This window comes from Hypomesus nipponensis, chromosome 15 (assembly GCF_054491055.1).
Source record: "Hypomesus nipponensis isolate SF chromosome 15, ASM5449105v1, whole genome shotgun sequence".
NCBI classification, from domain to species: domain Eukaryota; kingdom Metazoa; phylum Chordata; class Actinopteri; order Osmeriformes; family Osmeridae; genus Hypomesus; species Hypomesus nipponensis.
The window spans coordinates 18,878,034-18,900,000 of NC_140375.1; the positions used below are offsets into that span (position 1 = coordinate 18,878,034).

The window sequence follows — 21,967 nt, forward strand, 5'->3', positions numbered from 1 at the left end:
GACTGAAGAACAGTAAGGACAGTTTCACTAAATTTAGCCTTCAGTTATTTCCTAGATTCACTTAATGAATGCCCAACAAAAAGCTGTAGGTTATTCTTTAACCGCCTGATATTGTGCTGCAGCTTTTATCAAATTAGCAATTGTTAATAAACGATCATATTGGAGAAGATGATCATAAACGCTCAGCTCCAGTCTTCAATAAATACTGTATGTATTTAGTTTTCACCTAAGCCAAAGTCTGCATGGTGTTACGGGTTAACTCTAATGTAAGGATAGGATATGTAATTGTCTGCCATGCACAAACGGCGAACGTTTTAGACTATAATCATTTTTGCTTCCTTTTTATGCGTATCTAGATGCTCTTGGACAGTGATGATTTCTGAAACACGGTTAAATGTTATTATGAGTAGATATAGTTTCACACAATCACACTGCTGGCTTCACCTGCATTTGTTCGGTTTTTCTTTTCAGTTGCCTGCCTTAAATGAAGTGGAACTTTTTTTTTTGTTCAAGTAAGATAACTTTGACCTGGACTGATATTATTGATTTGATCTCCGACGGGTAGAGGCTAAAGTTGTTATCCACATATAGCAGTCCCTGCTTTGTTTCGAAATTACATTAATTATTTATGGGATAAGTATTTTAGTATTTGTATTGGGTTTGAGTTTGTATAAAACATCCGCTCTTCTCTGCTGATCCATGTCGTTCTTACCAGCAGGTTCTCGTTAATGAGAGGAAAAGAGACGCAGCCCCCCCCCCCCCCTCAACCATAACCGAGTGAGAAGCCTTTCTTCTCCAGAATGAGCGCTGGCGGCCCCTCATACCTGCGGCGGTCGCTGCTGAACGCTCTGTTTGTCTTGGCCTCTTTGCTACCGGGAAGTTGCGCCTGCCCGAAACCATGCGCGTGTTACGTTCCCAGCGAAGTGCATTGCACCTTCAGATACCTGACCGCAATACCGCGCCAGATCCAGCCGTCTGTGGAACGAATTAACCTAGGGTGAGGGAAATAGTCTCTCTGTAATCTGTCTCTGTGTCTCTCTCTCTCCCTCCTTCTCTCCCTCTCTCTCTCACAGACACACACACACACTCTTTCTCAAACACACGCACACTTTCTAAAACTCATGCCCACCCCCCCACCCCCTCTCCTCCTCACTCTCTCTCCCCCCCCCCCCTTCTCTATTTTCATCTCCATGAGGAATGAAAAGACTTTCCCCTGCAGTCTCAGTGAGTAGAGTGATGAGCTCTGACACAGTTTCTGTCCTGTCTGCAGCTACAACAGCATAACTGAGCTGAGAGAGAGTGATCTGTCTGGGCTGGTCCACCTGGAGCTTCTCATGCTTCACAGCAACACCATCCACAGCATCCAAGACAGGGCCTTCCAAGACCTCCAGTCCTTACAGGTACACAACCCTTCCAGACATGACCAAACCACGCTCCGATCATCCGCCAAGGTGAATCATCCTCTCCTCTCGCCGTGGAGCATGTGAAAGGTTCCTTGAGGAGAGAGAATCGTCTCCAGGCTTGGGGTGCTAGAAAAAAATTATAGGAAACTGTGAAGATGAGCTCATTCACAGCATGGGGTTCACGGTGCTAATGCATGTACATGCTTTTCTCTTCGGTTCAAAGACAGTTGTAGGCTCTGAAGACAGTTGAGGAAATTCATAAGAAAAAGAAAAAAACTTGGACAGCGTTTCCTAACAACACTTTTGCGTAGACCAGCTTTGTACTTTTCACAGCATCTGATATATGAAGCACTCCCAGATGGCTCCCCTCCGCTCAACCCCAGCCCTGTTTCCAGTCAGACGTTACAGGAGAAATGTCTCTCAGCAGCGATGGGCCTGACTGAAATACGGTCGTTAGCGACACACTTTCACTCCCAGGATGTTAACTGTGACCCATAAATCTCTTCTTTAAAGTGTAACTGAACTCCAAAACCTTTATTTTTTCGTTATACCCCTACGATCATTACTCACACATGGCTAAACTCAGCATGCCTTGTTTGAATCAGAATCAGCATTAGCTTTATGGGCCAAGTATACACACACAAGGATATATGTTTGAGTCAAAGAACATTTGGTTGTAAATCCCAACAGTTTTCCCCTCAAAAACCTTTACAGGAATTTGTGACTAATGAGTGAATGTTCGAGTTATCCCAGGGAGAGGTTATGAGTGAGAACAGCTTTATGTTCATGTACCACTTCAAGCGTTTGAGGGAGCTTCAAAATGTATAATTATTTCAAAAATCCTTCACCCTCAATTTTTGACCAGAAATCATATTTGAGCTGAAACTGAGATTTGTTTTTCCTCTTTAATGCTAGAGGCCGTTAATAAAAAACCCTCGCTCTCCCTCGCTCTCCCTCTCTCTCGCTCTCCCTCACTCTGCCTCGCTCTCCCTCGCTCTCCCTCTCCCTCGCTTTCCCTCGCTCTCCCTCGCTCTCCCTCGCTCTCCCTCGCTCTCCCTCGCTCTCCCTCTCCCTCGCTCTCCCTCTCCATCGCTCTCCCTCTCCCTCGCTCTCCCTCTCCCTCGCTCTCCCTCGCTCTCCCTCGCTCTCCCTCGCTCTCCCTCACTCTGCCTCGCTCTCCCTCTCCCTCGCTCTCCCTCACTCTGCCTCGCTCTCCCTCGCTCTCCCTCTCCCTCGCTCTCCCTCGCTCTCCCTCTCCCTCGCTCTCCCTCGCTCTCCCTCCCTCTCCCTCGCTCTCCCTCGCTCTCCCTCCTCACACAAGCCTCTTCTGTAGTGACTGTGTGTCCTCTTTCACGTCTCTCAGGTCCTGAAGATGAGCTACAACCAGGTGAGGGAGATACGCAAGGAGACGTTCAGAGGCCTACAGAGCCTGATCAGACTCCACATGGATCACAACCGCATCGAGTTCCTGCACCCCGAGGCCTTCTACGGCCTGACCGCACTGCAGCTCGTTCACCTGGAGGGGAACCTTCTCCAGCAGCTCCATGCTGACACCTTTGTGACCCTGAGACACAGCCAGGTGTTCAAGGTGTCCTCCGTCAGGAACATCCACCTGTCGGACAACGCGCTCTCCAGCCTCCCTGCCGACGTGTTCTCTGGATGCGCTCAGTTGGAGAACGTCTTTCTCCATGGCAACCCGTGGTCATGTGACTGCCGTATGGAATGGTTCCCCGTCTGGGTGCAGAGGAACGCAGGTGAGGGAACATGTTTGGTTCCGTTTTACGTTGAGAAATACTTTGCATGAAGAGGATTATAACAATCACATAACTACATAGCTATAGCAATAACAATGTAGTTACACTTGAAATAGAAGTTAGTATTTATCAACAACACCTAAAGGAAGTTGTCTCTCCAAGAACAGGATTGTACTCCCCGTAAGTTGAGAAACTGCCAGCAACAGGATGGGAGAGTTAGACGACCTGACATGATTACAGGGGATTGCCTTTGCTTAGCATCAGGATGTTCCCTCTCCCCAAACCTGTGGAGGAATGGAAAGCTTTGAGTCATACTGTGTTCCAAGATAGGCATGAAGGATTCCTCCCTCGTGTAAAGTCCTTTAGATGTTTTATACGACCGGGCACAGGCACGTTGGCAGGTTTACTGCACATGAAATGCATCATGAGATACAGCAGCATCAGACCAGACACATCTGGTGGAATCTCCACACGCATGGAATGAAGATGCCTCTACCTCACCACTAGCATCTTACTCAACACAAAACTCTATTTGTCTGTAAGCTAATGTTGCGTGGGAAGGAGTCCAGCAGGAAATGCATGCCTGTCCAAAGACGACAGATAAATCCTGAGTGAAGACAGGGCTCGACTTGTTTGAAGGATCATCTCGATCTCCCTCCCTCCCTCGCCCTCCCTCTCTTTAGTTTCCTCTGCTCCCTCTCTCTCAGACACCATGTCTTGAATGTTTCCCCAGGTGTGCTGAAATGCAAACGGGACAGGAAATCCCCCCGGGGCCAGCTCTGCCCTGTCTGTGACACTCCGACCGCCTCCCAGGGCAGAAACATGGCCCAGCTCCCCAGCGAGGCTTTCTCCTGCTCCAAGCCCTGGATTCAGTCCCATCTGAAGCTGAGCAACTTCACCCTGGAAGAGGGTGACTACACCTCTGTCTCCTCCCGGGACTTCATCGCCCCCATCGGGTCCCTCCATATGAACCTGACGGACCAGTTCCAGAACGACGCCAGCCTTTCCTGCACCATCCAGAGGCCCTCCGCCATGGAGGACCTGGCTCTGACCGTGGAGGAGGAGGGAGAAGCTAATGTCACCATGCTAACCGCTAGCATCTCCACGTCTCTGGTCTGCAACATCGATCATGAACACATTCAGCCGCTGTGGCGCATCCTGGCCACCTACAGCGACACGGCCTTGAGGCTGGAGCGAGGCCTGATGCTGGCCAGGAGCCCGGAGATGGTGTACCGCTACAGGCAGGTGAGGCCCGACCAGGTGAGGCCCGACCAGGGAGGCGAGGACATCCATACTGACGTTGAGGCTGAGGTCAAGGCTTCTCCAGCCTGGCTGATGCAAGGAGAGATAAGCTTTCAGCTGGACCGCACCACAACCACATTCTCCACCCTGCATATAAAGTACCAGTCAGTGGTCAACCTGAGGGTGGAGAGCGGACCCCTGAAGAAGGATCGCTACAGCTGGACCATGATCAGGCGAGACAACCTGACCAAGACGGAACACGCCGTCCTCATAGGTTTGTTTTGGTTTCTAAGTGTCTCTGTTTAGAAGAGTGATTTTGCCTTGTCGTTCAAGTCTCTTCTCAGAAAGTCCTTGCTGTTGCAACGTCATGACATCTTAATATTTTTTACTTAATACTTAATATTTGTATGTCAATTTGGATAAAACCGTGAAGCTAAATGAACAAAACAAAACTGTGAATGCTGGTGTGTCTCCAGGGGGCGTTGTGGAGCTGAAGTGTGTGACCCTGGGGGAGCCCAGGCCCTCAGTGGAGTGGATCCTGGCGGACGGCACCAAGGTGCGGGCGCCCTACACCAGCGAGGACCACCGCGTGGTGATCACGGCTGACGGGAGGCTCATCCTCCGAGGGGCGGACGTCTCAGACTCCGGCCTCTACCGCTGCATTGCCACCAACTACCTCGACGCCGACATGCTCAGCTTCCGGGTCACGGTGCTGTCGTCTGACGTGGAGGAGGTAGAGGTGAACGGGGCTCGGCTTGCACGGCCGCTGGGTCAGGGCCTGCTTCTGGACTGCGGGTCCTCAGGGAGCCCCGAGGCCTCCATCCAGTGGGTTCTACCCGACAACACGGTGCTGGATAAGTCCCACAAGAACCGGAAGCTCTATGACAACGGAACCCTGGGGATCCTGCAGCTGACTGGCCAGGACCGAGGGTTCTACAGGTGCCTGGCGGCTAATCACCTGGGAGCAGACCTGCTGGTGTCGCAGGTCACCGTGACGGGTCAGGGATTGCATGAAGAGGCGGAGGGGGATGGGGAGGGCTCTGGGGTGGAAGTGGAGGTTGATCCCAGTGTGCAGGACGAGCCTGGCATGTCTCTCAGTGAGACGCCCTCTGACAGGACCAGTCAGGAGTCCAGGACTCTCACCTCAGATCGGCCCTATCCCAGACACAGGCCCCACGGCAGGGGGTCTGGGGGCAGGCTGGGAGGACGGAGGAAGGGTTCCGGCAACAGCAGGCGGACAGGGAGCCACAGGAGGGTCTTTGACAAAACCTCCAGGAAAGTGGACCCCCGGATGTTTGCAGAGTTCATGAAAAAGGCTCAAGGTGGAACCCTGGCCAAGACTGACAGGGATGGAAATGTGTCCGACCTTGGGATTTCTGGGGATGGAGAAGAAGGCTCTGCGGAGGGTCTACCTCAGGGAGAGCCTGTTATGCCACTCAGAACCATAAAGCCAACTATGGAAAACACTCACGACAGCACCATAGCAACAGCGACTGAGGCTGTGAGCAAACAGCAATTCTACAGTCAGACTGAATCTATGGCAACCACGGAGAGCAGTCAGAATCATGTTACGCCAGACGCAGAAAACGGTCAAACCAGTGTCACGGCAACATCCAGGGATCCAGACAGCCACCAGCCGAGCTTTACCACGTCAACGGACACACAGACAACAGAGTCGCAGACTCAGTCTGATGCCACACCCATCAAGTCTACATTCACCCTTCTACCGGGGGATGCCACCAGGAGTGTGAACAATGCAGTCACTTCACATACCACCAGTCCACACCGCAGAGAAGCCAGCGAGAGCTATGCTCTGGAGAAGAGTACGAGCAGCAAGCGGCCCGTCACCCTCCGCCTCACAGTGACCAACACCTCCGACATTACCCAGCTCCTGTTCTCAGGAGGCCCCCGCACTGACCCCGAAACCTCCACCTCCATCTCCGGCAGCGGAACCACCCTGACGTTCCTCACTGACCCCAACGTCACTCCCATGATGGACGGCCCTGGGCTCCCCTCGGGCCCCATTGTCCACTCATCCACGGACCCCGACAGCCAGACCACCTTCACGGCCATAACGACCACCGAGAGGCAGCAGGATGAGATCACCTTCCACACCACCCAGAGAATCAAGTCCCCACGCCTGCCGGCCGGGTCCACTATCATCTCCCGCCAGCAGATACACATCATCCCCCCCAAGAAGGGGGCTCAGGGAGGGGGCCGCAGGAGGGGCCCTGGGAGGAGGAGGATCATCAAGCCCAACAGGATCACTGACATCCAGTCGTTCCTGGACAAGCTCAAGCAGCCGTCCGGGAAGAAGCAAGGCAACAGAACGGTGCCGTTTAGCGTGGAGCTCACCACAGGTAGGCTGAACGGTGTTTGTGACTGGGATGAATATGTTTGATTTATGATTTCTGGTATCACGCCAGTCTGTAGTGATTTGCAACGCAGTAAATTGGGAATTAATTGGGAAAAGTTTTTATGAAAGTGTATTTTTCTTTCAGAGTGTGGTGAATGTGATGAGGATGGAAAGAGGAAGAATAGTGGCCTGACGGAGGCGACATCATCCACTGTCACTTCTCCATACTCTGACCCCTCCACCCCCCAGCCCCCCTCCACCCCCCAGCCCCCCTCCACCCCCCAGCCCCCCTCCACCCCCCAGCCCCCCTCCACCCCCCAGCCCCCCTCCACCCACCCTCCCTCCAACCAGCCCCAGGCCAGGCTGGAGGTCTCCAGTGGCTACATTACCTCAGCTGATGCCCCGGAGGCCGACCCCACACCAGATCCTTACATGACAGATGAACCCGGGACCTCCAGAATCACCACAACCACCACCGCTGCCTCTAAGGTGATCCGGGGTCGAATCCCCTGGGACAGGCTGTTTGGTGGCAGGGACAGGAAAAAGGAGATACTGGACAGGTTACGCAAGCCAGTCAGACCACCGAACGCCACAGGGAGCTCAAGGACGGTCAAACCAACAACCGCAACAACGACCACAACCACAACCAAGCTTCCCACAGTGGATGCCCTGTCTGAACCTGTGACCGCGGCTCCACCAGGGAGAGAGGTGGGGAACCCAGATGCGTCCTCTGGCAACGACTACGAAGACTCCTTCTCCTCGGACCCGGAGACTCTGCTTTCGACCACTTCCAAGCCTCCCTCTCACTGGAAGACCACGACTCCTTCACCCAGCACCTCCCTGGAGACTCACACCATCCCCTCCCCGCCCACCGCCCAGCCCCCCCCTGGAGAGGCCCCTGATGAGGCTTCCTCCTCTGGGTTGGAATCAGAGGTGTCAGGGCGGTCCCCCTTGCGCCGGTTTGGGGGTAATCGTAGACCCAAAGGAGGAGGGTCAGGGTGGACGAGGAGGGGATTCAGGGGTAGGAGGCCTTTCAGGAAGTCTACCACAACCACCAAAGCTCCCACCAGCACAACAGAAGCTGCCACCACCATGGAAACCACCATGGAAACCACCATGGAAACCACTATGGAAACCACCATGGAGACTACCATGGAAACCACCATGGAAACCACCATGGAAACCACTATGGAAACCACCATGGAGACTACCATGGAAACCACCATGGAAACCACCATGGAGACCATGGAGACCACCATGTTGACCACTAGAATGCCTCAGCACACTGTCTCTTTGTCCAAGCCCCTGTACACACCCTCCAGAGAGGCTGAGCGGTCAGCCGTGACCGTGTCCACTGACCCCTACTACGGCAACTGGAGGGAGCCCTCAACCAGCCGACCACCAGCCTTCACCAGACTCCCAACCACCTCTACTACGCCCCACCCCACAACAACATATAGGCCCTACACCACCACCAGAACTTACAGCAACACCATCAGGGGGAACAGCAACGCCAGGCCACCCCCAGACAGAGAGGGCGGCCGGCCCACACAGAGGACCCTGATCCAAAGACCCAGGCCCACCATGTCCATTAGACCAAGAGGACAAGAGGAAAAGACCATGACCTTTGACACCCTGACGGTCCTGACAGCTGAGCAGGGCCACAGCAGCACCCAGCGGCCCTACAGCAGGCAGGACATAGACAACACCATCTCCAACGCCTACAACCACATCACTGGATACGAGACCACCACGTCTAACATCGTGGGCTTCGAGCCTTCCACGGACAGCCTGCTTAGCAAGCCCAGGATAGTCGGGGGCAACGCCGCCAGTTACACCGTCCTCTCCAACTCCAACGCCTTCCTGCCATGTGAGACGACAGGCAACCCTGAGCCGTCCATCAGCTGGAAGAGGTTCTCCTCAAGCACAGGTAGGAGAGGTTATCCTCAAGCACAGGTAGGAGAGGTTATCCTCAAGCACAGGTAGAAGAGGTTATCCTCAAGCACAGGTAGGAGAGGTTCTCCTCAATCACAGGTAAGAGAGGTTATCCTCAAGCACAGGTAGGACAGGTTATCCTCAAGCACAGGTATAAAGAGGTTATCCTCAAGCACAGGTAGGAGAGGTTATCCTCAAGTACAGGTAGGAGAGGTTATCCTCAAGCACAGGTAGGACAGGTTATCCTCAAGCACAGGTGGGACAGGTTATCCTCAAGCACATGTAGGACAGGTTATCCTCAAGCACAGGTAGGAGAGGTTCTCCTCAAGCACAGGTAGGAGAGGTTATCCTCAAGCACAGGTAGGAGAGGTTATCCTCAAGCACAGGTAGAAGAGGTTATCCTCAAGCACAGGTAGGAGAGGTTCTCCTCAAGCACAGGTAGGAGAGGTTCTCCTCAATCACAGGTAGGAGAGGTTATCCTCAAGCACAGGTAGGACAGGTTATCCTCAAGCACAGGTATAAAGAGGTTATCCTCAAGCACAGGTAGGAGAGGTTATCCTCAAGCACAGGTAGGACAGGTTATCCTCAAGCACAGGTATAAAGAGGTTATCCTCAAGCACGGGTAGGAGAGGTTATCCTCAAGCACAGGTAGGAGAGGTTATCCTCAAGCACAGGTAGGACAGGTTATCCTCAAGCACAGGTGGGACAGGTTATCCTCAAGCACAGGTAGGGAGGAGACACGTCGCTAAGGTCTGACTGCAAATCTATCTTGAAAAAAAGAATATATAATGAGTTTATGTTTATATCTATGAATTTCTGTTAATGTATGTTTCTCTGTTCTCTGTCTCTGTCTTTGTCTGTCTCCCTGTCTCTCTTTCTGTCTCTCTCTCTATCTCTGACAGGGAGCACAATAACAATCACAGGTCGGATGGGAAAGTTTGAAGTGTTCAAGAATGGCACCCTGTCCATCCAGAACGCCAACATCAAGGACCGCGGTCAGTACCTGTGCTTGGCGGAGAACCCCCAGGGCTCCGCCAAGCTCCTGGTAATGCTGTCGGTGGTGGCCTACCCCTCCCGCATCCTGGAGCCCCACTTGAGGGAGATCCAGTCCCACTCGGGGGGGAAGGTGGAGATGACCTGCAAGGCCGAGGGTCGGCCCACTCCGCTGGTGTCCTGGATCCTGGCTAACCGCACGCAAGTCAGAGGTCACCACTCCAACCAGGACCGGGTGTGGGTGACCCCGGACGGCACCCTGGTCATCCAGCATGTGACCGTCTACGATCGGGGTCACTACAAGTGCATCGCGAGCAACCCGGCAGGGGCAGACACAGCCACGGTCAGACTGCAGGTGGTGGCAGCGCCCCCTGGCATCCTGGAGGACAAGCGGCAGCAGGTGAAGGCAGAGGCAGGCCAGGCCCTGTGGCTGGCCTGCACCGGCCAGGGCAGCCCTCAGCCCACGGTGCACTGGGTGCTGTTTGACGGCTCTGTGGTCCGCCCCCGAAGGACATCTCCTGACCCCAGGGTGTCTGTGTTCCTTAATGGGACCCTCCTATTGGAGGACGTGGCGGTCACGGACGGCGGGACGTACGAGTGCATCGCCACCAGCTCCACGGGCTCGGAGCGTCGTGTGGTTACCCTGGCGATAGAGGAGAGGGAGGCGGCTCCCCGGATCGTGGAGGCGTCGCGGCGCAGGACGGAGCTGGAGTACGGAGAGCAGCTAAGGATGAACTGCTCAGCCAGCGGAGACCCCAAACCCTCCATCATCTGGAGACTGCCCTCCAAGGCTGTGGTGCAACAGAAGCACAGGTGCTGAGACACACAGCATACACACACTCACATATTTACCGTGCATAAAACACACTCACTGTGCATGACACGGCACACACACTCACAGACTTACTGTCCCAGACACACACACACACAGTCATACACTTACCTGACACTCAGTCACACATGTAGTGTACCAGACAAAAACACATTCACACACAGGAAACCATGTGTAAAGTATTAGCTCAGGACTGTGGTGTATTAATGGTGAGCAGCCCTCAAATAGCTGAGGTTGTTTCTCCAGAGGGATCTCTGCTTCTTCTGAGCAGGCTGGACCCAGTCTCCGTTCACGCCATGGGGACACACAGTTTAACAGAGTTGAGAAACCTGGAATGGAGACAGAGAGACTTCTTCTTTGAATTGCACTCAATCTCTCTGGCATAAACTGAACACATTGCGTGGAAATATATCTTGGGATCTCTTGGGATAACTGCACCATTATTTAAACCGCAGAAGTATTCCAGTTTTCATAGTGAAGTTCGGGTTTCAAGTTTCTATTTTCCCTCATTTTCTGTTTCCTGCCCTGTTGGTGATTCCCTAAGGTACGGGATAATGGTGTTAGTGTTTATATCTGAGGATTAGTCAAAGCCCTGCTCTCCAAATCGGAGGAGGCACAATGAGATACAGTGCTCCTTGAATTCACAGACTTAGCGCTCAATCAAATCAGATTGGGTCCCAATGGAAGCAGACTTAGGGTGATTAAAGAAGCCATTGGAATATAAACTGGATATTTAAAATTTAACAACCTAAACACTGGGGGTCGTTGTGAAAGATGGAACCTTTTTTCTTCTTTTTGAGGAATTTCTGTTAGTTTACAATCCTACATTTTAGGTCCATCGTCGGATATTCCAGTTATTAACATCACTATGCCTTTACAGAATACTTTAGTAGCGAGAACATTTTTAATCTGCTTTTTATTCTGAAAAATGTATTTCCGTTCAGTAATGAGTATAAGATTCAACTATGGGTTTTAGAAACAGTCTAATGTAAATCTCCCCTTGTAATTGTCATTCAGAGAGAGCCTGGTATTAGCTTTAAGCAGATGCTTTTCCAGCAAATCAACGGGCTGCATGTCAATGAGCTGTGATAACTGTGTGGATTCAAACATTCCAACAAACTCCAGATGACATCCTGCCAAATGCTGTATTTTAATGACGAGTCATAAGCTCACAGTGAAAACTAGTAAAGGTTTCCAGGCCAACTCTTCTCTCTCTATCTCTTCTCACTTACCAACGATTCTCAACAAGCCAGAACATGAAACATTGCATTTTCCCAAGAAACAAGATGGCAACATTTCAAATCTGTTTTTATTCCAGTAACAACTCATTCAGAGAAGAGTGTGAGAGTTCCACAGTGAGCCTTATAATGAGATGCTGGTGGCCTTGATGCGAGACAGCCGCAGATGATACATGCTGCTGGTGATGTGCTCTGAGGCTGACAGGTTGAGACAGAGTGACACAGTCCCTGTGTGCTTCATGGAGATGAAGAGAAGCACAAAGCATGTGCACATAAGCTCCACAGGAGGAAAACTCATTTCACAGGCTACATGTGATGACATGACAGCTGCTGACTCAGCAGAATGTTAAATCAAAATAGAAAGTTTGTTCCCCTGTTTCAGTTCGACACATGGCACAGTTCCACAGAACAAAATGCTGATGATTGTTTACGTAAAAGTACTGCGCTGGTTAAGAATACAGAGTTAACGAGAACCACAGACTCATTCCTTTTTTGTGTGGTTGTGGTTTGTTGCTTTCGTGAGAATGATTCCATGGTTTTCTTTTCTCGTTCCCCAGAATGGGCAGCAGGATCCAGGTCCTGGACAACGGCACCCTGATCATCAATACTGTCAACGACAAGGACTCCGGAGACTACCTGTGCGTGGCCCGCAACGCCATGGGGGACGACCTCCAGCTGATGAAGGTCTACGTGGCCATGAAGCCTGCCAGGATCGAGCCCAAGGTGTACGGCAAGAAGCAGGTGCCGTATGGGAACGACCTGAGGGTGGACTGCAAGGCCTCCGGGGCACCTGAGCCTGAGATCTCCTGGGGGCTCCCCGACGGCACACTGGTCAACAGCGCCCTGCAGTCTGACAGCAGCAGCGGCGGAGGAGGGCGCTCAAAGCGCTTCATCCTGTTTGATAACGGGACTCTCTACCTGAACCAGGTGAGTCAGGGAAGTCAGCTCCCTCCCTCCAAATTTATCTATAGTTTTTGAGAAAACTTTTGAAAATTCAAACTGAAAAAGGGAGTGAGGGCGGGCGGGCGGGCGGTAGGAGTGTAAGTGAGAAAAAAGTTTTGAATCGCTTTAATTCTTCCTGTCTGATAGGGTGAAGTGTGTGTATGTTACAAAATGTTTGTGTGTGTGTGCAGATGTGCATGAATGTATGAGTGTGTATTCCCCCCCAAATAATCAACCTTTCTAAAAACAATTCCCAAACATTGTATAAAAAAAAAAAAAATCAACCTTTTAAAACGTTTTTTCCAAACGTTTTTTTGAAAACCTTCTAGACGATTTTTCCTAACTTTTTTTCCCCCAAAAATGTCAACCTTTCCCCCCCCAAAACATTTAACTTTATAAAAAAATATATAAATTCAACCTTCAGAAACCATATTTTTTTACGTTTTTTCCAAAAATAATCTTTCTACCTTTCCAAACTTTTTTTTCCAAACTTGTTTTCACCAAGCAGCTTCCTGTCAGGGACAGCTAACTTCCTGTCTGTTGCTAGCAGCTTCCAGTCATTAACCTGTACTTCCCTTTCAGGTGGGCATCTCGGAGGAGGGCGACTACACCTGCTATGCTGAGAACCGTCTGGGGAAGGACGAGATGCACGTCCACATCACCGTGCTTACGGCCGCCCCGCGGATACGCACACCCAGCAGGACCTACGCCAAGGTGGCGCCCGGGGACAACATCCGCTTCGACTGCGAGGCGGCCGGCGAGCCCAAACCCAAGATCCTGTGGATGCTGCCGACCAACGACATGATCGCAGCCTCCAACGAGCGCTACCTCATGCATGTGAACGGCTCGCTGGATATCAGGGACGCCAAGCCGGTGGACGCCGGCGAGTACGTGTGCATGGCCCGCAACACAGCCGGAGACGACAGCAAGGTGTACAAGCTGGACGTTGACGGAAACCCTCCGGTGATCAACGGATACTACCGGAACAGGACGGTGGTGAAGGACACTGCCGCCAAATACTCCAGGAAGCTAATCGACTGCAAAGCCGAGGGAGAGCCGCCTCCGAAGATTACCTGGATCATGCCGGACAACATCTTCCTCACGGCTCCGTACTACGGCAGCAGGATCGTCGTGCACCCCAACGGGACGCTGGAGTTCCGGAACGTGCGTCCGACGGACACAGCGGAGTTCATCTGCATGGCGAGGAACGATGGTGGGGAGGCAGTGATGGCAGTGCAGCTGGAGGTCACGACCTCGCTCAGACGGCCCATCTTCAAGAACCCCTTCAACGAGCGCGTCGTGACCCGCACGGGGAAAACCACCGTGCTCAACTGCACCGCCGACGGACACCCCACCCCGGAGATCACCTGGCTGCTGCCCAACGGAAGCCGCTTCGCCCCCGGCCCCGAGCGAGGCCCGCGGCATCGTCAGGGCAACGACGGCACTTTCGTCATCTACAACCCCAGCAAGGAGGATGCTGGGAAGTATCGTTGCTCGGCCAAGAACTCCATCGGCTACATCGAGAAGCTGATTGTCCTGGAGGTGGGCCAGAAGCCGTACATCCTCACCCGCCCCCGGGGGATCATCCGCAGCGTGTCCGGGGATCCCCTCTTCCTGCACTGTCTGGCGGACGGCAGTCCCAGGCCCAGCATCTTCTGGACAGTCCCAGGAGGCCACACTCTGGCCCGGCCGCAGGTCCAGGGTCGGCACCAGCTGATGGAGAACGGCACCCTGGTGGTGAAGGACACCACCCTCCACGACCGGGGGAACTACGTCTGCCGGGCGAGGAACGAAGCCGGTGAGGCTGTCCTCACCGTCCCCGTCATCATCATCGCCTACCCGCCCCGCATCACCACGGGCCCGCCCCCCACCGTGAGGGCGGCGGCTGGGGCGCCTGTCCAGCTCATCTGCGCCGCCATCGGGATTCCCAAGCCGGAAGTATCCTGGGAGCTTCCTGACCACTCGGTGCTGTCGGCCGCGAGCCAGGGGCGTCCCCGGGGCAGCGAGCTGCTACACCCCCAGGGAACCCTCATCATCCAGAGACCCATCGCCTCAGACTCCGGCACCTACAAGTGCCTGGCCAAGAATCACCTGGGCTCAGACACGCGGGTCACATACCTGAGAGTGCTGTGAGAGACAGGCTGAGGAGGAGGGTGGATACAAAGGATGGATAATGAGTGTAGATGAGGAGGGTGGGGAAAGGAGTATGGATATAGAGTGTGGATATATAGTGTGGATATAGAGTGTGGATTAGGAGGGTGAATATAGAGTGTGGATTAGGAGTGTGGATATAGAGTGTGGATTAGGAGGGTGAATATAGAGTGTGGATTAGGAGGGTGGATATAGAGTGTGGATTAGGAGGGTGGATATAGAGTGTGGATTAGGAGTGTGGATACGCCAGTATGGACACGCCAGTATAAAAACTATGAACAGCCAAGAACCTGCTCCAATGCTTATCTTTCAGCGTCTCCTGTATTATACACTATGTCGCCAGAGTGAGCTTGTTTTCCGTGTGTGGATCTGTGAGGATCAGAGCTTGTGGAACAGTTGGACTGGATCGCTTCTACTCTCCCGGCGAACAAAAGGAATGAACAAAGGGACGAGGGAAGAGGAGGAGGAGAAACTGTACAGAGAAAGCCCTGTTCTCTGCCAGGAACTCTGGGAAGGCGAGAGGTGTTATTCTTGTCATAAGGTGGAAGTCAGGGGTCTGGAAACCTCAGAGTGGTTTTCATTTGGACTGTTTATTAAAAGGAGGGCCGGACGGCCAAGCTACGTAGCGTTTTCTTCCAGACACTGCTGCAAACAAGGATGAAATTACAGCCCACGAAGAAGTGAGAGCGAGAAAGAGAAGTGCGCTCTGGGGGACTCCACCCCCACAGACTCGGCATGTTTACGTCTCGTGACTCAAGGTTTTGTGACCGAAACCGCTGCAGTGAAACAAGGACAATAGACACGTTCATAGAAGGAGAAAGCTATTTTTCTATCCGTCAGAAATCAAACTTTCCTTACCATATGAACAGAGCTTGAATAGTAAAAGACACAATATAAATATTAGCATCAATTTTACACTGGACCAGTATGCAGTGTCTTCACATTTCTTTATTTGGTTTCTCTGCAATGAACTTTGTCTGGTAATTGCTTTTTTTGTTGTCCTCACCATGATAATCTGAATGTCCTGCCATTCTCTTGGTATGTATTCTCACTGGCATTGGTGTTCATTTGACATTGTTCATGTTCAGACTTCATACAACTACACAGTATTCCCTTCATTTAATAACATATTTTGTAGAAAATATTTACTTTACGGAAATGTATATATGCAATTTGTGATACCCAGGAAAATACATTAAACACAGTGGAATTTGTGTCATGTCTTTGAATTCTGCATGTAGCTTTTTTCTTTGTGTTTTGAAAATATAAATCTGCAGAATCCCTAAGGAGTTGAGCTGTTTGTGTTCAAGCTTGTTTGGGTCAGAATGGAGAGGAGGGAGCAGGGGATGACCAGAAGGCCAAAAGGTCTGGTATTTTCGACCAGAGAGAAGAGAGGTCAGGTTGCTTATGTTGCCAGGGTGACAGGATGATGAGTTGGAGCAGAGACCACACACACTCAAGCACTCTGACACACACACTCACACACACTCAAACACACTCACTCTCTCTCTCACACACACACACACACACACTCCAGCGAGTCTCGTACATGAAGAACAATCGTTCTAAACCAGCTTACGTCTTAACAGGAATATTCCATCTGTAAAGAAGACGCCAACAACTGGAAGCAATTTTGTGAGTAAATTGCAACTATTTAAGGTCTCGTTTTAATGACGCTCATCTAGAATACGTAGGAGAAGAACTTTGTTGCTCCTGTTGACTTAAATTTGACCTACCATCACCATGACAACACTGTCTGTCCAAAACATCTGTCAGGCGGAATAGGCGGTTCAAAATTCAACTGACAAAATTATATAAATACATAAAATGTATATTTATTTCTGTATGTTCTTACTACTCGGGACTCAGTCCTGAGCAGTCAGACCAAGCGACACTACTGGTCACTTAGGAGTTGGTTGTTCCCCAACAGATCTATATATATAGATATATACATGTATTATAATGTTTTGTCTTCACTTTGTAGACAGGACTCAGCCCAGAGTGGTGCCATACGGCCCAGACAGGAAGGAGAAGGAGAGGAATTCTCTTCTATAAAGATGTGGGCCATGGGCCCGTGTTAGGAGAAACTGCTGTCATGGGAACGAGGGAAGACAAATCACACGCAATTAACCAGTCTGGCAAAATGGCGCCCAGAACAAACCAGACAGTTGTATGCGACTGATTATTCATGGAGACCTTGACCTGAGGAGGATCTGGGTTTGTATGTTGTTTCAGTTTGGGGTTGTAGTTGTGAGAGCTGAAGGAGTTTATCTTCCAGTGGCTGCTCAAACCTAAACATGGGATTTTCCCATCCTCATCCCTCTACCCTCATTCCCCTGATTGCCACAGTGAAAAGGACAAATAAATACTTGCAAATGTTAACTTACAACCAGGCAAGAATGTATTTAGTCTGTGTGTGTGTGCATGTGTGCCCACTCTAAGAAAGATTCATTGTTATGTAAGTTACATTTCATTTCATGTATGTACTTTTAAATAATTCATTAAAGAAAAATCCATGATTCTAACATAAACTCCTCAAAAAAGTTCTGAAACATTATTTCAGTTTCCCCTTTAATAATACCAATCGGTATTGTATTTTGTATTGTTGGAAAGCCTGATTCGTCACCTTTACAATGAGGTACAACTTGTAAGGACTGTGCATTTGTGGAATGAGCAACACAGCTAACCGTGTGTGTAGCGGCCCAGAAGAATTTGCCAAAATCCCCTGCAATATTCTTCTGTTGGTGTTCACTCTCGTTTTGAGCTTCAAGTGGGATCAGCTTGGGCGTGCTGTACGTGCCAGAGTGACCAACGCAAACGTGTTGGTGACCTGCGACAAATCCTGGTTGAGGAATGGGATGCCATCCCACAGCAGTGTGTGACCAGGCTGGTGACCGGCATGAGGAGGTGCCAAGCTGTTGTGGCTGCGTATGGATCTTCCACATGCTACTGAGGTCCCTCACAGTGTAAAAATTGGCAATATGTGCTGTTTTTTCCTTATTACTGTGGGAGATTACAATTATCCAATCCACCAAGCAACTCAAAACGAGAGTGAATACCAACGGAAGAATATTGCAGGGGATTTGGGCTCATTTTTTTGGGGCCGCTACCCACACGGATAGCTGTGTTGCTCATTCCACAAATGCACGATCCTTACAAGTTGTACCTCGTTGTAAAGGTGACTAATCAGGCTTTCCAACAATATAAAATACAATACCGATTATTAAAGGGGAGGATTAATCGACCGAATTTTTTCAAAACTTTTGGGGGAGTTTATTTATACTTTCAACCTACCAGTCTCCAGGGCAGGGGCCTAATCAAGAGATCTGCCCCCCAGGCCCGGTACACCAAAGGCAGGGCAGCCTGGCCCATGCTCCCCCTCCTCACGGCAGCCCTCCTGTATGATCCCACGTCTGTTTGTTTTCTATCCTGGTCCCTGGAGCAGCCCACAGAGCAGCCTGCAGGGCCTGGGTGATTGATGAGCTGAACCCTGGACGACCCCGGCCTCAGTTCAAACGCTCATCATCGACCCCTGGATGGTGACCCATGTGACCTCATCACACCCTCAGCGGTCTTTGCCTGTTTATGGACGAGATTACACAGATCTCCAGGAGCAGGGTTGGAGTGTAACCCTACAGGAGGGTATCTCTCCAGGAGCAGGGTTGGAGTGTAACCCTACAGGAGGGTATCTCTCCAGGAGCAGGGTTGGAGTGTAACCCTACAGGAGGGTATCTCTCCAGGAGCAGGGTTGGAGTGCAACCCTACAGGAGGGTATCTCTCCAGGAGCAGGGTTGGAGGGTAACCCTACAGGAGGGTATCTCTCCAGGAGCAGGGTTGGAGTGTAACCCTACAGGAGGGTATCTCTCCAGGAGCAGGGTTGGAGTGCAACCCTACAGGAGGGTATCTCTCCAGGAGCAGGGTTGGAGGGTAACCCTACAGGAGGGTATCTCTCCAGGAGCAGGGTTGGAGTGTAACCCTACAGGAGGGTATCTCTCCAGGAGCAGGGTTGGAGGGTAACCCTACAGGAGGGTATCTCTCCAGGAGCAGGGTTGGAGTGCAACCCTACAGGAGGGTATCTCTCCAGGAGCAGGGTTGGAGGGTAACCCTACAGGAGAGTATCTCTCCAGGAGCAGGGTTGGAGTGTAACCCTACAGGAGGGTATCTCTCCAGGAGCAGGGTTGGAGTGCAACCCTACAGGAGGGTATCTCTCCAGGAGCAGGGTTGGAGGGTAACCCTACAGGAGAGTATCTCTCCAGGAGCAGGGTTGGAGTGTAACCCTACAGGAGGGTATCTCTCCAGGAGCAGGGTTGGAGTGTAACCCTACAGGAGGGTATCTCTCCAGGAGCAGGGTTGGAGTGTAACCCTACAGGAGGGTATCTCTCCAGGAGCAGGGTTGGAGTGTAACCCTACAGGAGGGTATCTCTCCAGGAGCAGGGTTGGAGGGTAACCCTACAGGAGAGTATCTCTCCAGGAGCAGGGTTGGAGTGTAACCCTACAGGAGGGTATCTCTCCAGGAGCAGGGTTGGAGTGTAACCCTACAGGAGGGTATCTCTCCAGGAGCAGGGTTGGAGTGTAACCCTACAGGAGGGTATCTCTCCAGGAGCAGGGTTGGAAACATTTAGAAGTGCTTAGCGGTTTCCGTAGCGACTAAGGGTGCACGCCAGTGCTGGCAAGGAGAATGAAAGATCTTAGAAGTTATTGAGAAATCATGGCGAAAAAACAGAGCAAGTCTAAGTAGATGGAGGAGGGAGCGTGGGGTGAGACATATTTCTGGTCTCTGGCAGCAGTTCCTCAACAAACAACATCCCAAACCCTTTTAAGCTCCAGAAGTTTCCGAAAACCTGAACATGGAAAGTTGGAACGTGGTGAGAGCAGGAGAGATATTGGCCCGAGATCCTGTTGATATGACCACACTGTTGTCATGGATATACGGGCTGAAACATGTTGTGTCTCACAATCTTTAAACTTCACAACTAGTGTGAGTGAAACTCAAAGAAGGAAAAGGGTTGACCACACGCTTAGTTTGGCCACAATACACACTCACACACTCACACACTCACACACTCACACACTCACACAATACACACTCACACACTCACACACTCACACACTCACACAATACACACTCACACAATACACACTCACACACTCACACACTCACACACTCACACACTCACACACTCACACACTCACACACTCACACACTCACACACTCACACACTCACACACTCACACTCACACTCACACACTCACACAATACACACTCACACTCACACTCACACACTCACACAATACACACTCACACACTCACACTCACACACTCACACACTCACACAATACACACTCACACACTCACACACTCACACAATACACACTCACACACTCACACACTCACACACTCACACACTCACACACTCACACACTCACACTCACACTCACACACTCACACAATACACACTCACACACTCACACTCACACACTCACACACTCACACAATACACACTCACACACTCACACACTCACACAATACACACTCACACACTCACACACTCACACAATACACACTCACACACTCACACACTCACACAATACACACTCACACACTCACACACTCACACAATACACACTCACACACTCACACACTCACACACTCACACAATACACACTCACACACTCACACACTCACACAATACACACTCACACACTCACACACTCACACTCACACACTCACACACTCACACAATACACACTCACACACTCACACACTCACACTCACACACTCACACACTTGTTCACGGATCTCCGCCTCAGAATCTGCGGTGATGTTAGAATTTCACATCGGCATCCCAGAATCCACACCTCCACCTTCCAGACACAAGGGAGAGATTCATCTTCCCGCTGCCCACCCAGACCTCTTCATTCCTGGGGTCGGGACCCCCACGTCAGTGCCTCGCAGCTCCTTCATGAGAAGCAAAGAGAAACATCACAGACACTACAGAATATTTTCAGACTGGCATGGTTGAATTTCGCCGTGTCTTCAAGCTGGGATTGAAGCGTCTCTGTGCCAATGCAGAGAGACCAGTCTTATCCTCCAGCCCCCTAACAACCGTTCAGGTACAATTCTATCCAGCTCTCGAGTCAGCAAACACAGGAGCTCTGAAAGGTCCTGTTTGAGTACCTCATCACACTCAGGTCCTAGTGAGACAGTTTTAATGGGCCCATATCTCAGGGGCACAGGAAGTACTTTCATGGGGTCTCTCTGATCTGATTGGTTCCAGATGTGTCACAGGTCCTGTGAGCATAAACAGGTGGGCCAATGTAGCCAATCACAGCCTTCTCCTTGATCCCCAGAGCCACTTAGTGATCAGGAAAGACATCAAAGCAGGTCCTGAGGCCCGGCGTTCACACACACACACCTCAGATTACATATGGACACCTTTAGAAGTGCCCTAAAATAATAAATAAATATGCAAAAATACACACACACACATATGCACATGCACATGCACACACAAACACACACACTCGCACACACACACACACACACGCACACACACACACACATGCTCAACGTGAGGTCCTGCAGGCCACCATGATGCTCTCTGTGGGGAGTGAAGATGGGATCATGCTGTCCAACAGCACCTGGACAAACAGACCGAGAGGACAGGTAGGTGGGGGAGGGGAGAGAGGAGCAGGTGGAGGGAGAGATGCATGCAGAGTATCCCCGGGGCAGGAGAGGTGGTTTTGAAGTGACGTGATCAATGATGTTGCAGTATTCAAATCTCCAGTCATTTATCAACAGAATGACATCTCCGGTTTCACAGCCAGGGAGAGGGGCATGGTCTAGCAGAGTTCAAACCACCAGGGGTTCCTCAGCGTGTCATCTAGCATGTCAGCATGTCTCATGTCCTTTCAGGAAGAGCTGTCTTCTCTTGGACGTGCCCAGTGTTACAGAACAGGCAGCTCTATGCGGATCACTGCAGGTCGTCTTCATGTCTCAGCTGACAGGCTGTATAAGCCTTCAGAATGAAACCCAGTGGATATTGATATTGTGTGGGATTTCAATGGCATGTTCTTGCCAAACAGGCGTTTTCAGACCCTCTCTGTCCCCTAAAGGGAAT

The 21,967-nt window shown here is 51.2% G+C and overlaps 1 protein-coding gene across 1 annotated transcript; it reads left to right on the forward strand.

Annotated features, from left to right (window-relative positions):
- The first annotated feature begins 800 nt into the window (after positions 1-800).
- Positions 801-16,058, forward strand: igsf10 (immunoglobulin superfamily, member 10). The gene is made up of 9 exons (XM_084675116.1): positions 801-997; positions 1,271-1,400; positions 2,767-3,157; positions 3,891-4,673; positions 4,876-6,759; positions 6,901-8,685; positions 9,593-10,496; positions 12,311-12,680; positions 13,278-16,058. Exons 1-9 carry the CDS (start codon positions 801-803, stop codon positions 14,826-14,828), a joined length of 7,995 nt encoding a protein of 2,664 aa, XP_084531242.1. The 3' UTR covers positions 14,829-16,058.
- Positions 16,059-21,967: the final 5,909 nt, after the last annotated feature.

Bases quoted from the DNA above. Each gene is read 5' to 3' on its own strand.
- igsf10 (XM_084675116.1), top strand. From the start codon at position 801: ATGAGCGCTGGCGGCCCCTCATACCTGCGGCGGTCGCTGCTGAACGCT. The intron at 3,158-3,890 runs GTGAGGGAACAT...ATGTTTCCCCAG, and splicing joins CTGGGTGCAGAGGAACGCAG to GTGTGCTGAAATGCAAACGG. The intron at 8,686-9,592 runs GTAGGAGAGGTT...TATCTCTGACAG, and splicing joins GAGGTTCTCCTCAAGCACAG to GGAGCACAATAACAATCACA.